This window comes from Puntigrus tetrazona, chromosome 19 (genome assembly GCF_018831695.1).
Source record: "Puntigrus tetrazona isolate hp1 chromosome 19, ASM1883169v1, whole genome shotgun sequence".
NCBI classification, from domain to species: Eukaryota; Metazoa; Chordata; class Actinopteri; order Cypriniformes; family Cyprinidae; genus Puntigrus; species Puntigrus tetrazona.
The window spans coordinates 5,500,844-5,514,264 of NC_056717.1; the positions used below are offsets into that span (position 1 = coordinate 5,500,844).

A 13,421-nucleotide genomic window follows, 5' to 3' on the forward strand; every position below is an offset into this window, starting at 1 on the left:
AATTTCTAGTTGGAAGCACAAATAAAGTAGCTTTACTTTCACAACGAGTCCTAAAATAGGCTTAGTGACATCAAGTTCTGTCTCGTGACAAAGGGTACTGGTTCAATTTTTGTTCCGTTTAAGAGTGTCCAAATTGTAGTAACGCGATATTTCGTCAAAAGTTAGCTGACTCCACTAAAGTTTCATCAAAGAACCATGCAGTTGTTCCCTATTCTCAGGTCATATAACAAATTCTTAATTGATAAATAATCATTCATTTTGCACAAATCACCGTTTCACTTCTTAACATGGCTGTTCGAGGAAGGCTTTATGACTGAGCAGAATCAACATTTAGTTTGTAGATAGCACTTTGCTTTTGCAACACTGTTTAATATCTTTTCTAAAGAATATTATTTGTTTAGAAACAAAAGAGCTTCAAAAGTTAGTCTTAGCAACTTTATGGACCTTATCTATGCACTAACAGCTTGTAACACTCCAAAGAGAAAGAAAAACTTGAAATCGCGTCATATGACCCCTTTAACTTAAATCTAGCATTGCGTTATTTCAGTCAGACCCGATCAGTCAAGCTCGCATCAGCTGTTCCTGGCATGTACTAATCCAGTCCCAACATCTTTTACAATCGTCAATTTAAATCTCATTCAATCAGTTTTTTATATGAAAAACTTTAAAAGTTCAACCAAGAGCTAGAAGTAGAAATTAGCAGCCATTGTCCTGCTCCTCTGGTGGACTCCAGTGAAAGGCTGCTCAGAAATGTCTATGTCTTCTGGGGTGCAGTCCGAGTCCATTTCATATGTTTTAGCTCTTCTGAGGTTCTCTTCTTCAGTGGGTTCAGTGATTTTTTTTTCATTACCATTGGGATGAAACCATTTGTAGTATATAATTTTCACTAGTATTCCACTGACATATAAACCTAGTAGTGTCGGTATCACCACGTAAGGATTCAAGGAGCATCCTGCATACTCAAACACCTTCCAGCACCAGAAGCCCAGCAGCATCACTGTGTCCAAAGCCATCAAACTATAATAGACAGCCATCTTTACTTTGATGCTTTTTTTGGACACGTTAAACCAGCAGAAGTACCAGATGAGTCCAACAGCAGCTCTGAAGAGCCATTCCCAACCAGGACTTTTCATGTAATTTGTTTTCTGGCTCCAGGCCGCTAAAACCAGCAGCATCCACCAAGACAGGAAGTGAGCTGTGATGTAGCATGGCAACACACTGCAGAAGAGCGCCAGAGCAGATACACGGGGAATAATCACCAACAAGTTCCACAGGAAGTAGACGGCAGTGGAGATCCAACTCATCTTGCATTTCTCGGGAAGATAGACACGCATGCAGCGGTGATACATAGCAACACTTTTGGCAATCGCAGCAGCTGATGTGAGGATTTTAAAACCTAAAAACAAATGAACATTGCATAAATTTTGACATAACACGTAATATATGCGCTTACATGTAAATAATCACAGACATACTGATGCTAAAACACTGAGCAACACAAAGTTCTGTGTTGGATCGATCAATCGCTTTTTAATTTATATAGCGTATAATACACTGAACAAAACTATTAATGCAACACTTCTGTTTTTGCCCCTGTTTTTCATGAGCTGAACTCAAAGATCTAAGGCTACGTCTATCCAATCTACCCCATATAAATCATATATATATGATGATTTATGGAGCTCTAAAATCATGGCCACTATGCAACAGCATTCTTAAGCTTGGAAAAGCCAGGACACGTTTTTTAAAAACTCCAATTGTCCAAGTCATATACACCTAAGATGGCTTGGGGGTGAGTAAAATATTCTTTTATGTTGTGTACATGCATTAGGATTACAAAACTTGCGATCTAAAATATTTGTGGCTCGAAACAAATAGGAACCTGCCTGAAACTGAATCCCTGTGATTTCTGTGGAATTCTGTTTTGCCCTCCAGGTCTCTTCAGCAGCCATGTTACTTTAGGTTATTTTGAGACATAAAAAACACGATCAGAAATAACACGACCTGTAATAAGCTCCAGCTCTCCTCTCTGTAAGATTATAGACGTCATGAGTACGAGTTGTGGGGCGCTTTCAAAAAATGTCTCAAAGAGACAAAGCATCTGCAGGTCTTGGTACAGGTACATATCCTCTCTGAAACTATTTGTGCGATGACAAAAATCCCTCGTAGAAGTCTCTATCACCCCAGCATACCTGTAAGCAAAAGGTACATGCTTTTACTCAAGCAACGCTTCACAATAGCCAACACCAAGGTCACATTTTGGATTTTGCTCTACATTTTGAAGGCTAACAAAAGCCTAAATGGTTTGGAAATCCATGAGGGTGAGTAAATGATGACAAAGTATCTAATTTCTGTAATAATTACTCTTCCTTAAAATATACACTGAAGTGTTTGGAAAATTGAGAAGCATATTATTCACAGACCTGAGGTAGACTCCGAGCTGCAGGAAGTGTAATGGGTTGATCAGTAAATGCTGGTTTGCAAATTTCTCCACTTTAGTCTTAATTTTATCCAGAGAATCAGAGTACCAGAGCCAGCTGAAGACCTGTAACAACACTGAAGAACCCAGCAGCAGAAAGATCATCACTGCCATGTACACATATGCCCCGTCCTGATAAAAAGACACAACAGTCCAAATGTCCAGTGCTATATCCAACAGGAACAATAACAGTCCCAATAAAGTAAACAGGTATTTCAATAAATAAGATAAAGTGAATCTCTCCTGAGTATCCACCATGTTTCAGTCCAGTGTGACAAACCTTGATTAGGCAATGTTTTTCAGACAGAGAGAAACAGAAACACTCTTAACTCCGCTACGTCACTTATTTGAATGTTTAGTTATGCAACAGACTGTGTGCTTGTTTTGAAGTGCCTGCGCGGAATGGTCGAGATTGAGGTCTCTGCAGAGCAAAAATGGGTGTTTCTCAATCATGCAATCAAATTGATCCCCTTGACCTAACCCCTCCTCTAAACCTACCCTCACTACGACGTCAGCCAATTAGGTAACTTGGTCTCAAAACTCCCGTTGTGGTGACACCCATTACCTTGCTGCAGCAGAAATAAGCAAGTGCAGGAATCGGGGTTGAGAATTTGAGTTTGAAAATGACCAAAAACCCAGAAAAGGTGTGTTCCATTTTCCTTAGTCTCTTCATTTTTCCCTTACGTCTCTCTGTCCTTCATGTGCGTTAATCTGTCACTTACATATCTCCATTCTGTAAAACTACCACCTTATTGTAATTTGTTTGCACACTGTATACATTTATTTAATGCCCTCTGCACTGGTGATGTGTTCTAATGACCTAACCTGAGGAACTGCAAATTTACATTTTTAATGTAGTGTCAAACATTTCTGTTCGAGGCAGTTAAGTACTTTTCAGAGTCTCACATCGTGTTTTTTGCCTGTAGAGCCGTCTGCATGGCCATCTGCGTGACACAGAGTACTTTGTAGACCACGCTTCCTCAAATCTTACCCCGGGGGTCCAATGCATTGCAGAGTTTAGCTCCAACCCTGATAAAACTCACCCACCTGTGATTTTCTAATGATCCTGAAGACACTGATAAGCATGTTCAGGTGTGTTTGATTTGGGTTAGAGTTAAACTCTGCAGGAAAATGGATCTCGAGATCCAGATTTGAGGATCACTAGGCCATCAAGCATCTGTGTTTAGCATTTCTGAATGTGTCCTGGTGCTGATGAAATGCCAAAAGGAAGGCGGTGAAATCAGTACTTTCCTTAAAACGTGATGAAGGACTCTTTATGCAAAGGAATCTACCAGAATCCAGCAGTAGCGTCTAGCTTAGAGAAAACTGTTACGCCTGACAGTTTAGCCAGTGTTTTTATCCACTACTGTAAGAATGTGACTTCCTCTGTAGTTGATTGTCCTCTGATTGATATTCAGATGTGTCAATACAAATCAATACAGATTCTGATCTTGCCATTTGGTTTTGGCACTGTAACCATTTCTGAGCACCACTGTCGCTTCATCAATGGGAGCTATGACCCCCAGGTCTTCCATTCTTTTTAGCTCCTCCTTGACTGTGGCAATCGACGGGGGACAGACAGATGGTTGACTCTTTCAGTTTAATTTTGTTAGCTCCTTCTATCTTCCCAAAGCCTGTAAAGACTTTTGAGAAATACATGAATTATAGTATTTTTCTCTAAGTGAACTGGTGGGGATAACTGTCATCACTTGGAAAGAGAGGTAAATCCAATTCTGACACCATCTTTTACTGAACTTCTAACTTCCGGCGCCCCCTTCTGGGCATGCTCACATTACACATCTAAACATCCTACTGCTACAGAATCAAACCCAAAACTTTCAAAGTGATAATTGAACCAAAAATTAAACTATGATCATTTACTCGTAGGTTTCAAACCTAAATTGATCTCTCTCCTCTGTGGAACACAAAAAAAAATATTTTGAAGACAGCTGGTTTTCAGGGGCCCTTGTGCTGAATGGATTCAGACACTTATGGAAAAACTCCTGTTCATTCTGATACTGAAGCTTGATTTGTTTATATTCTTATAACAGGATTTACTGTTACATGCTAACTGGTTTCATAAAAATATGTACATTGGTGCACTTTTTTTTTAGTTTTATGTATGAAAATGTCCATTAAACAGGTTTAATACGTGAACCCCCATTTTGTATTTTGCTGACATAGGTAAGTATTGCTTTGTTTTAATTATGTTGCTTCAGTTACATACTAAAAATATTATCATGTCAGTTAATAAAATATCTTACTGTCAATTCTATGCACTGTTAAAAAAATATGTTTGACTACAATGGAAAAATCTTGTAAAAATGCTATTAAAAATAACTTAATAGGTTATCAGTAAATTACTGGTCTATATACTGGGAAAAACTGTAAATGTTAAACCAAAATTAAATTAAAATTAAAGTTAGTTTTTTTTTTTTTAGAACTAATTAGAACAGCTTTATGTTACATCTTCTGTTGTTTAATGAAAGGTTATTGCATTATTTAAGTGTTATGTGTGTTACCATGATGGTGTTTTGTGTTTGTATGAATGACTGTGAATGACCTTCTTTATATCATATACTTCTTGTGGCAGAGCTGCATGTGATGAGCTTTGATTCTTTATGTGGCTTTCTGTTTATCGCCTGCGTTATGGTGGTTTTCAGTACGTTAAAGTTACAGAAGTTTTTTTTTTTTTTTTTTTTTTTTAAATTTATTCTGGCAACCACAGCTGCCAAAATGTTTTCGTAAAAACCACATAATTGTTTTTACAGTGTGGTTTACTGTTTAAATACATTATAAATACAAACTTTGAAAGGGGAGGGGGAAAGTTCAAAGGGGAGGGCGAAAATATTAGAAGTAGAAATTAGCAACCATGGTCCTGCTTCTTTTGAGGACTCCAGTGAGAGTCTGGACAGGAGCTGTAGATGTATCTTCTGGGGACAAGTCTGTTGAGTCTGTTGAGTCGGCATCATATGTTGCAGCTTGTCTATTCGACCCTTCATTGGGTTCATCCATTTTAGGATGAAACCATTTGTAGTATATAATTTTCACTAGTATTCCACTGACATATAAACCTAGTAGTGTCGGGATCACCACGTAAGGATTCAAGGAGCATCCTGCATACTCAAACACCTTCCAGCACCAGAAGCCCAGCAGCATCACTGTGTCCAAAGCCATCAAACTATAATAGACAGCCATCTTTACTTTGATGCTTTTTTTGGACACGTTAAACCAGCAGAAGTACCAGATGAGTCCAACAGCAGCTCTGAAGAGCCATTCCCAACCAGAACTTTTCATGTGGTCTGTTTTCTGGCCCCAAGCCACTAAAACCAGAAGCATCCACAAAGACAGGAAGTGAGCTGTGATGTAGCATGGCAACACACTGCAGAAGAGCGCCAGAGCAGATACACGAGGAATAATCACCAACAAGTTCCACAGGAAGTAAATCAGAGTGGGGATCAGGCTCATCTTGCGTCCTTTAGAACCGTAGACATGCATGCCCCGGTGGTACAAGGCAACATTACTGGCAATTGCAGCAGCTGCCGTGAGAATTTTTAACCCTGCAGCAAAAAACATTAAAGAATATCCCATGAATATGTGATTGAGGTACGAAAACCAAATCATAAGCAAGTACACAAATCAGACTAAAAATAGCATAGAATTGTGCATAAGTACAAGGGATGGAAATCTTCAGGCACTTCAAGATCCGACTTGATTCCGATTCTGGGAGTCACGATCCGATTCCAAAGCAATTCTTGATCTACATTTCTTCCCCATTTAATTCTTCTGCGGTGCAAATTCATCTTTACAACATTACATCTTAAACAACATTCGAGTTTCTATGCTTTTTGTTTATAGTTGAAATGTCTGCGTGTCAGGACTTCCATCTTTAGGTGTGAATATTGGTTATTTAGTTTTCATTATTACTGCACATGGCTACATTTTCAAATAAATTGTAAATAAAATTAATATTTTGTGCAAAATTTACTTTATTATATAAGCAGGCTTCGGGACAAACAAATACAAAGCGCACGTGAAAGTCTGTCAGTGCGTGGGTTTCGTGCGTCTAATAGTTCTGCATCCCAAGCGGTATAAAAGAAAGCATATCTAAAGTAAAACACAGCCAGTGTCAAGCAACATACACGTGTCTCTCAGTGCAAAGTCTGTGCAATGAATGAGCACGCACCAAAAAAAACGAGCTCCACTGACGTTAAAGTTTTAATAAGTACACTACAAGGGCACCTGTGGTCTTAATACATTAAGTCACCTGCAGTTTTTTCTGATTGAAATACTGCATTGATGTTATGCATATGAAGTGCTCAAAACTTGCAAAAATCTTTATTTTTCTCACTTTGAGAGATGTTTTGAAAGAAAATGTGGCTTGAAACGAATGAAAACTTGACTGGTCTGTATTCAAGCTCTACGGATTCTAATTTGTGACCATGCAGTCACATGATGGAGAACTATGAATGCATAAGAATTATGACCGCTAACACTTTATTTTGATAGCAGAATGTCTTTAAGTGGACTAACAGTAAGTAACTTTGCAATACGTCAACTAGCATTCATTAGAGTATTTGTGGACATCTTCTAACACTTTATTTTGAAGGGTCCACAACATACAAGAAACATTTTAGAAGCTTTCCAAGTATATGTCAAATGATTCTATTAACTAACGGTCTACTCTGAGAGTTAGTAGACATGTAGTTGCAAATTAATGGGAATTAGTTGACATGTAGATACAAAGTTATTTATAGTCAGTAGAATGTCAGAAGTGGAATATTAAAAAAAAAAGTAACTTTATGGTCTAAAAGTCAGAAAGTGCACTGGATCTGAGACTGACCTGTAATAAGCTCCAGCTCTCCTCTCTGTAGGATTATAGACATCATGAGTGTGAGTTGTGGGGCGCTTTCAGAAAACGCCTCAAATAGACGAAGCATCAGAAGATCATGTTTCAGCTTCACATCATCTCTGATGTCACGCTGCACATCATTTCTGAAATTGTTAACGCGATAAAGAAAATCCATTGTGGAAGTCTCTATCACACCGGCATACCTGTGAACACATTTGTGCATTTACTTAATACTTAATGCAAAACAACTTTACAACTTTATGATGTGAACGACTGAATTGGATAAGTTAAAAAACAAGCCAAACCTATCATTAAAAAAAGCATCATCTGCATTGTTTTGAAAACCAATGCCATTTTGAAGTCTTATGGGTTTAAAAATACATACACTCTTTTTAAAAGTATCCTAAAACTGAGAAGCAAATCATATACAGACCTGAGGTAGACTCCGAGCTGCAGGAAGTGTATTGGTTTGATCAATGAATGCTGGTTTGCAAACTTCTCCACGTTAGTCTCGATCCTATCCAGAGAATCAGAGTACCAGAGCCAGCTGAAGACCTGTAACAACACTGAAGAACCCAGCAGCAGAAAGATCATCACTGCCATGTACACATATGCCCCGTCCTGATAAAAAGACACAACAGTCCAAATGTCCAGTGCTATATCCAACAGGAACAATGACAGTCCCAATAAAGTAAACAGGTATTTCAATAAAAAACCAAAAGGAAAGCTCTCCTGATTCTTCACCATGATTCAGTCCAGTGTGAGAAACCTTACAGCATGTAATATTCTACACAGAGAGAGATATATATAGTTTTAAAAGTCTGAAACAGAAAATAAACTACCTCTCATAAACCCCTCCCATGTCACTTCTTTGAATGATCTATCATGTGTCAAACTGTAGTGAGGGATATCACATGTGACCAAAATCACACGGATTGGTTTACAGTGGGAAGTGTCCAATGTTCACTCACAGAGCTTAATGTAAAGTCCAGGACTGTGAGTGATTCTCAGGGTTGCTGAGATATTAGATATATATTATATTAGAGTGAGAGAGAGACTTGTTAAAATTCATAACTTATTGTATGAAAAATAGTAGTAAGGTACTGATGGTTGCCTAGAACTACATAAAAAGGCACTAAATGCTGTTATGCAATAGAGAACTAAAAAAATAACAGAAGTTATATAGTAGCTGGAAAAAAACACCCCCAGCTGTGCTTCCTATCAGATGAGCTTAGTCAGCTGTCAAGTAACAGGAAGTATTGCAGGAGACCTGTCAGAAAAAAATTCCTGAACAGAACTGATGTAATATCATAACCCATGACGCATTAGCATTCTATAAGCATTAGATATGGGTTGGCTCTTTAAAATGCGTCTCAACTCGTGATGCAAGACATTTCTATTCACATTACATCAAAATGAAACTACAGCCACAAAAATTACATACAGGAACTTACAGTAGGAAATACTGACTATCGGGTAATAAAGATACCTCAAACATTTGTCCTGGCAATAAATGAGAAATTTTAATGAAAAATAAATAGGAAGTGTGCAAAGCACTTCATTCGCTGTGTCGTTCAGTTCAACCCGAATGAAAAATTAAATTACAAGAATTTCATAAGAGACACCGCTCACATGAAAGACAAATAAGCGAACTTCATAAGCTGATTAACATACAATTAGATTGAATCTTGTCTGCAGGCATTTACAGATGAGGCAAGTAATTGAGTTTTAGTGTAGTCTATGCCATCTATCAATATATTAACTATTAAGAAAATCAATCCTAATGGAATCAAACTTAAACCCCTAAAAGCACTGGTCTTAAACTCAGTTCCTGGAGGAGCACAGCTCAGCAGAGTTCATCTCCAGCCAGCTCCTAATCACACCTGCTTGGAGGTTTCTGGTGATCCCGAAGAGCTCGGTTAGCTGGATCAGGTGTGTTTGGTTAGGGTTGAAGAAAAACTGTGTCCCTCCAGGACTTTGAGACCAATGCTTTAAAGTAATAATTCATCCAGAAATTAAACGTGCGTTATTATTTATTTACCTTGTGCGACTTTCTTTCCTCTGTGAAACAGAGAAGCTGGTTTTCTGAGACATTTCTCAAAATATCTTCATTTATTTGAAACTGAAGAAAGTCAGTAATAAAGGTCTGAAAAGATATACGAGTAAAGAACAGAATAATAATTTTTGGGTGAACTACACATTTATGAATCAAATATTGTAGGAAGGTTTTCAATTTATTGTCATCCCAACAGATTCTTAAATGACTCTTGATCCTATTTGATATGAACAAAAGCAATGCAGCTCTTGTATTTTAAAGATAAACACTGTGAATCCACACACACACACACACACACACACACACACACACACACACACACACACATACAACTGTCTTATAAAAATACTACGGTAAAAACCTGTCAAAATGGTTACTGGTAAAGTTACAGGAATTTGAATGTAAGGAATTTTGTGTTTTTTCATTGAAAAATGTCTTTTCTTTTTGTATCAGTTATGTTTATTATGTAATATTGTTAAATTAATGTTTATTGCATATTTCAGTTTAATGGCCATGATGTTTAGTTTTTGTGTTTCAAAGGTACAAAACAGATTTCAGTACTTTTAATAGGTTGGTATATTAATATTATATCAGTTAATGAAATTACGGTATTTAACTGTAAATTTAACTTAAAACCAAAAACGTTGTTACCTAATGTTTTTATGTTTAATTCCAACAACCACGGCTCAATTTAGGTCCCCACCATGACAGCGTCCCCATGAGCCTGTGTGTATTCAGGTTAAGGTCCCCAGGATATATAAATCAAACCACCCACACACACACCATGATTAAATTAACTGATGTGTTACAGTTGAACACACTGAGATATTAAAGGTCCATTTAAGTGAACTACTTCTTTCTGCAAAATATTCTTACTTCCATTAATAGGAACTGAAACTGCGTGGTTAGCAATATTCTTCAAATTAACTTTTTATTGAGTAAATAATCATAGTTGAGAAGACTATCTTTCTAATCAGTATTTCTTTGTTCTCTTATTAGGGGCAAAGCACTTATTGTATCTGTTAGTTTTCTTTTTCTTTTGCTCTGAAGTCTACGACATCTCATAGAACCACCTGAGGAAAAGTTATGAATCTTAATAGAAGCCAGTCTAACTAGTAACCATAGCAAATTTGGAATCTCTATTCATTTCTACAGGTCAAGTTTTTTTGGTCATTTTCAATTTTCTGAAGAATTTTTTCCTCGCACTCATCCCAGACTGTCCAGTTTTCACCAAACTTTCATCAAAACTTTTTGATATACCAAGCAGTTTTCATAAAGTGCATTATCACTTTCCACAAAAGCACTTTATGTATATGATTTGATCAATGATCAGAAGCTAGATTTGCTTTGTTTGACAGAAACCTGGCTAAAACCAGATGATTATATTACTCTAAATGAATCTACCCCAAAAATTATTTCTATAAAAATGAGCCACGCTTAAAAGGTAGAGGGGGAGGTGTTGCTACAATTTATAACAATATTCTTAGTACTTCTCAAAGGGCAGGCTTTAAGTATAACTCATTTGAAGTTTTGGTGCTGCATATAACATTATCTACAGAATCATGTGCTAGTGATAAATCTTCTGTCATGTTTGTACTGGCTACTGTATACAGGCCACCAGGGCACAGCACAGATTTCATTAAAGAATTTGCTGATTTTCTAACTGAGTTAGTACTGGCCGCAGATAAAGTCTTAATTGTTGGCGATTTTAATATCCATGTTGATAATGAAAAAGACTCATTAGGATCAGCTTTCTTAGACATTTTAAACTCCATTGGGGTTAGACAACACGTCTCTGGACCTACTCATTGTCAAAATCATACTCTAGATCTAATACTGTCACATGGAATAGATGTTAAAATGGTTGAAGTACTGCAGCAAAGTGATGACATTTCAGATCACTATCTAGTGATCTAGTGACTAACTCTGTATAGTTAAACCTGTAAACTCTGCACCTTATTACAAGTATGGTAGAACCATCACTTCCACCACAAAAGAAAGCTTTCTAAATAACCTTCCTGACTTATCTCAATTCCTTAGTTCATCCAATACGATGCAAAAACTTGATGATGTAACAGAAACTATGCACTCTCTTTTTCTAGCACTTTAGATACAGTTGCTCCTTTGCACTTAAAAAGATAAAAGAAAACAATCTGACTCCATGGTATAATGACATCACACGCACCCTAAAGAGAGCAGCCCGGAAAATGGAGCGCAGGTGGAGAAAAACAAATTAGAAGTATTTCGTATTGCCTGGCGGGAGAGTATGCTGTCATACAGAAAAGCATTAAAAATAGCAAGATCTGATTATTTTTCATCCCTTTTAGAAGAAAACAAACACAACCCCGGTATTTATTCAGTACAGTGACTAAATTAACAAAAATAAAGCCTCAGCAGGTGCTAATATGCCCCAAGAGTATAGCTGCAATGAGTTCATGAATTTCTTTACTTCTAAGATTGATACCATCAGAGATAAAATTGTAACAATGCAGCCACAACTACAGTTTCACATCAGATAGTGAGCTTTAGAACCCCTAAGGAAAAATTACACTCTTTCTCTATTATAGGAGAAGAAGACTTGTACAAACTTGTTAAATCATCTAAACCAGCAACATGTATGTTAGACCCTATTCCATCTAAACTATTAAAAGATCTGCTTCCAGAAGTCATAGATCCTATTTTGAACATTATTAATTCATCATTGTCATTAGGTTATGTTCCCAAAACCTTTAAACTGGCTGTAGTTAAACCTCTTATTAAGAAACCACATCTTGATCCCAAAGACTTAGTAAATTACAGACCAATCTCTAATCTCCTTTTCTGTCAAAGATACTAGAAAGGTAGTATCCTCACAACTGTATTCCTTTTTAGAAAAAATGGTGTCTGTGAGGATTTCCAATCAGGTTTTAGACCGTACTATAGTACTGAGACTGCTCTCATTAGAGTTACTAATGACCTGCTTCTATCATCTGATCGTGGTTTTATCTCGTTATTAGTGCTATTAGATCTTAGCGCAGCATTCGATACTATCGATCACAACATTCTCTTGGATAGACTAGAAAACTATGTTGGCATTAGAGGAAGCGCCTTAGCTTGGCTTACATCATATCTATCTGACCGCTATCAGTTTGTGGCATTAAATGAGGAAGTATCATATCGCTCAAAAGTGAAATATGGAGTTCCTCAAGGCTCAGTACTAGGACCGTTACTTTTCAACCTGTACATGTTACCTCTGGGAGATATTATCAGGAGTCATGGTGTTAGCTTTCACTGCTATGCTGATGATACTCAGCTCTATATTTCAGCGCAGCCTGGTGATACACACCAAATTGAGAATCTAACAGAATGCATAGTCGATATAAAAGCTGGATGATGAGTAACTTCTTAATGTTAAATTCTGAAAAAACAGAGGTGCTAATAATTGGACCTAAAAACCCCACATATAATAATCTAGAACACAGCCTATCACTTGATGGCTGCTCTGTTAATTCTTCATCATCAGTTAGGAACCTAGGTGTGCTGTTTGACCGCAATCTTTCCTTTGAAAATCATGTTTCTAGCATCTGTAAAACTGCGTTTTCCATCTTAAAAATATATCTAAATTACGACCTATGCTTTCAACCTCTAATGCAGAGATATTAATTCATGCGTTTATGACCTCAAGGTTAGATTATTGCAATGCTTTATTGGGTGGTTGTTCTGCACGCTTAATAAACAAACTTCAGCTAGTCCAAAACGCAGCAGCCAGAGTCCTTACTAGAACTAGGAAGTATGATCATATTAGCCCGGTTCTGTCAACACTGCACTGGCTCCTATCAAACATCGAATAGATTTTAAAATCTTATTAATTACCTATAAAGCCCTGAATGGTTTAGCTCCTCAATACTTGAGCGAGCTCTTATCACATTATAGTCCTGCACGTCCGCTGCGTTCTCAAAACTCTGGCCATTTGATAATACCTAGAATATCAAAATCAACTGCGGGCGGCAGATCATTTTCCTATCTAGCACCTAAACTCTGGAACAATCTCCCTA

At 37.2% G+C, this 13,421-nt stretch overlaps 2 protein-coding genes across 2 annotated transcripts; both read right to left on the bottom strand.

Moving 5' to 3' along the window:
• Positions 1–421: 421 nt before the first annotated feature.
• Positions 422–3,562, bottom strand: LOC122323473 (XK-related protein 8-like). The gene is made up of 3 exons (XM_043217326.1): positions 2,424–3,562; positions 2,005–2,192; positions 422–1,396 (listed from the first exon to the last, which is right to left on the bottom strand). The coding sequence occupies exons 1-3, from the start codon at positions 2,735–2,737 to the stop codon at positions 684–686; spliced, it is 1,215 nt and encodes a 404-aa protein (XP_043073261.1). The 5' UTR covers positions 2,738–3,562; the 3' UTR covers positions 422–683.
• A 1,646-nt stretch (positions 3,563–5,208) lies between these two features.
• Positions 5,209–9,813, bottom strand: LOC122323472 (XK-related protein 8-like). Its single transcript, XM_043217325.1, has 3 exons — positions 7,765–9,813; positions 7,323–7,534; positions 5,209–6,039 (listed from the first exon to the last, which is right to left on the bottom strand). Exons 1-3 carry the CDS (start codon positions 8,076–8,078, stop codon positions 5,330–5,332), a joined length of 1,236 nt encoding a protein of 411 aa, XP_043073260.1. The 5' UTR covers positions 8,079–9,813; the 3' UTR covers positions 5,209–5,329.
• Between the last annotated feature and the right edge of the window lie 3,608 nt (positions 9,814–13,421).

What these genes read in the sequence shown, in the direction of transcription:
- LOC122323473 (XM_043217326.1), bottom strand. Translation starts at nt 2,737, where the DNA reads ATGGTGGATACTCAGGAGAGATTCACTTTATCTTATTTATTGAAATAC. An exon ending in CAGCTCGGAGTCTACCTCAG is followed by an intron (nt 2,193 to 2,423) that starts GTCTGTGAATAA and finishes TTTTGCTTACAG; the next exon opens with GTATGCTGGGGTGATAGAGA. An exon ending in AGAGCTGGAGCTTATTACAG is followed by an intron (nt 1,397 to 2,004) that starts GTCGTGTTATTT and finishes ATTTGTTTTTAG; the next exon opens with GTTTTAAAATCCTCACATCA.
- LOC122323472 (XM_043217325.1), bottom strand. Translation starts at nt 8,078, where the DNA reads ATGGTGAAGAATCAGGAGAGCTTTCCTTTTGGTTTTTTATTGAAATAC. An exon ending in CAGCTCGGAGTCTACCTCAG is followed by an intron (nt 7,535 to 7,764) that starts GTCTGTATATGA and finishes ATGTGTTCACAG; the next exon opens with GTATGCCGGTGTGATAGAGA. An exon ending in AGAGCTGGAGCTTATTACAG is followed by an intron (nt 6,040 to 7,322) that starts GTCAGTCTCAGA and finishes TTTTTGCTGCAG; the next exon opens with GGTTAAAAATTCTCACGGCA.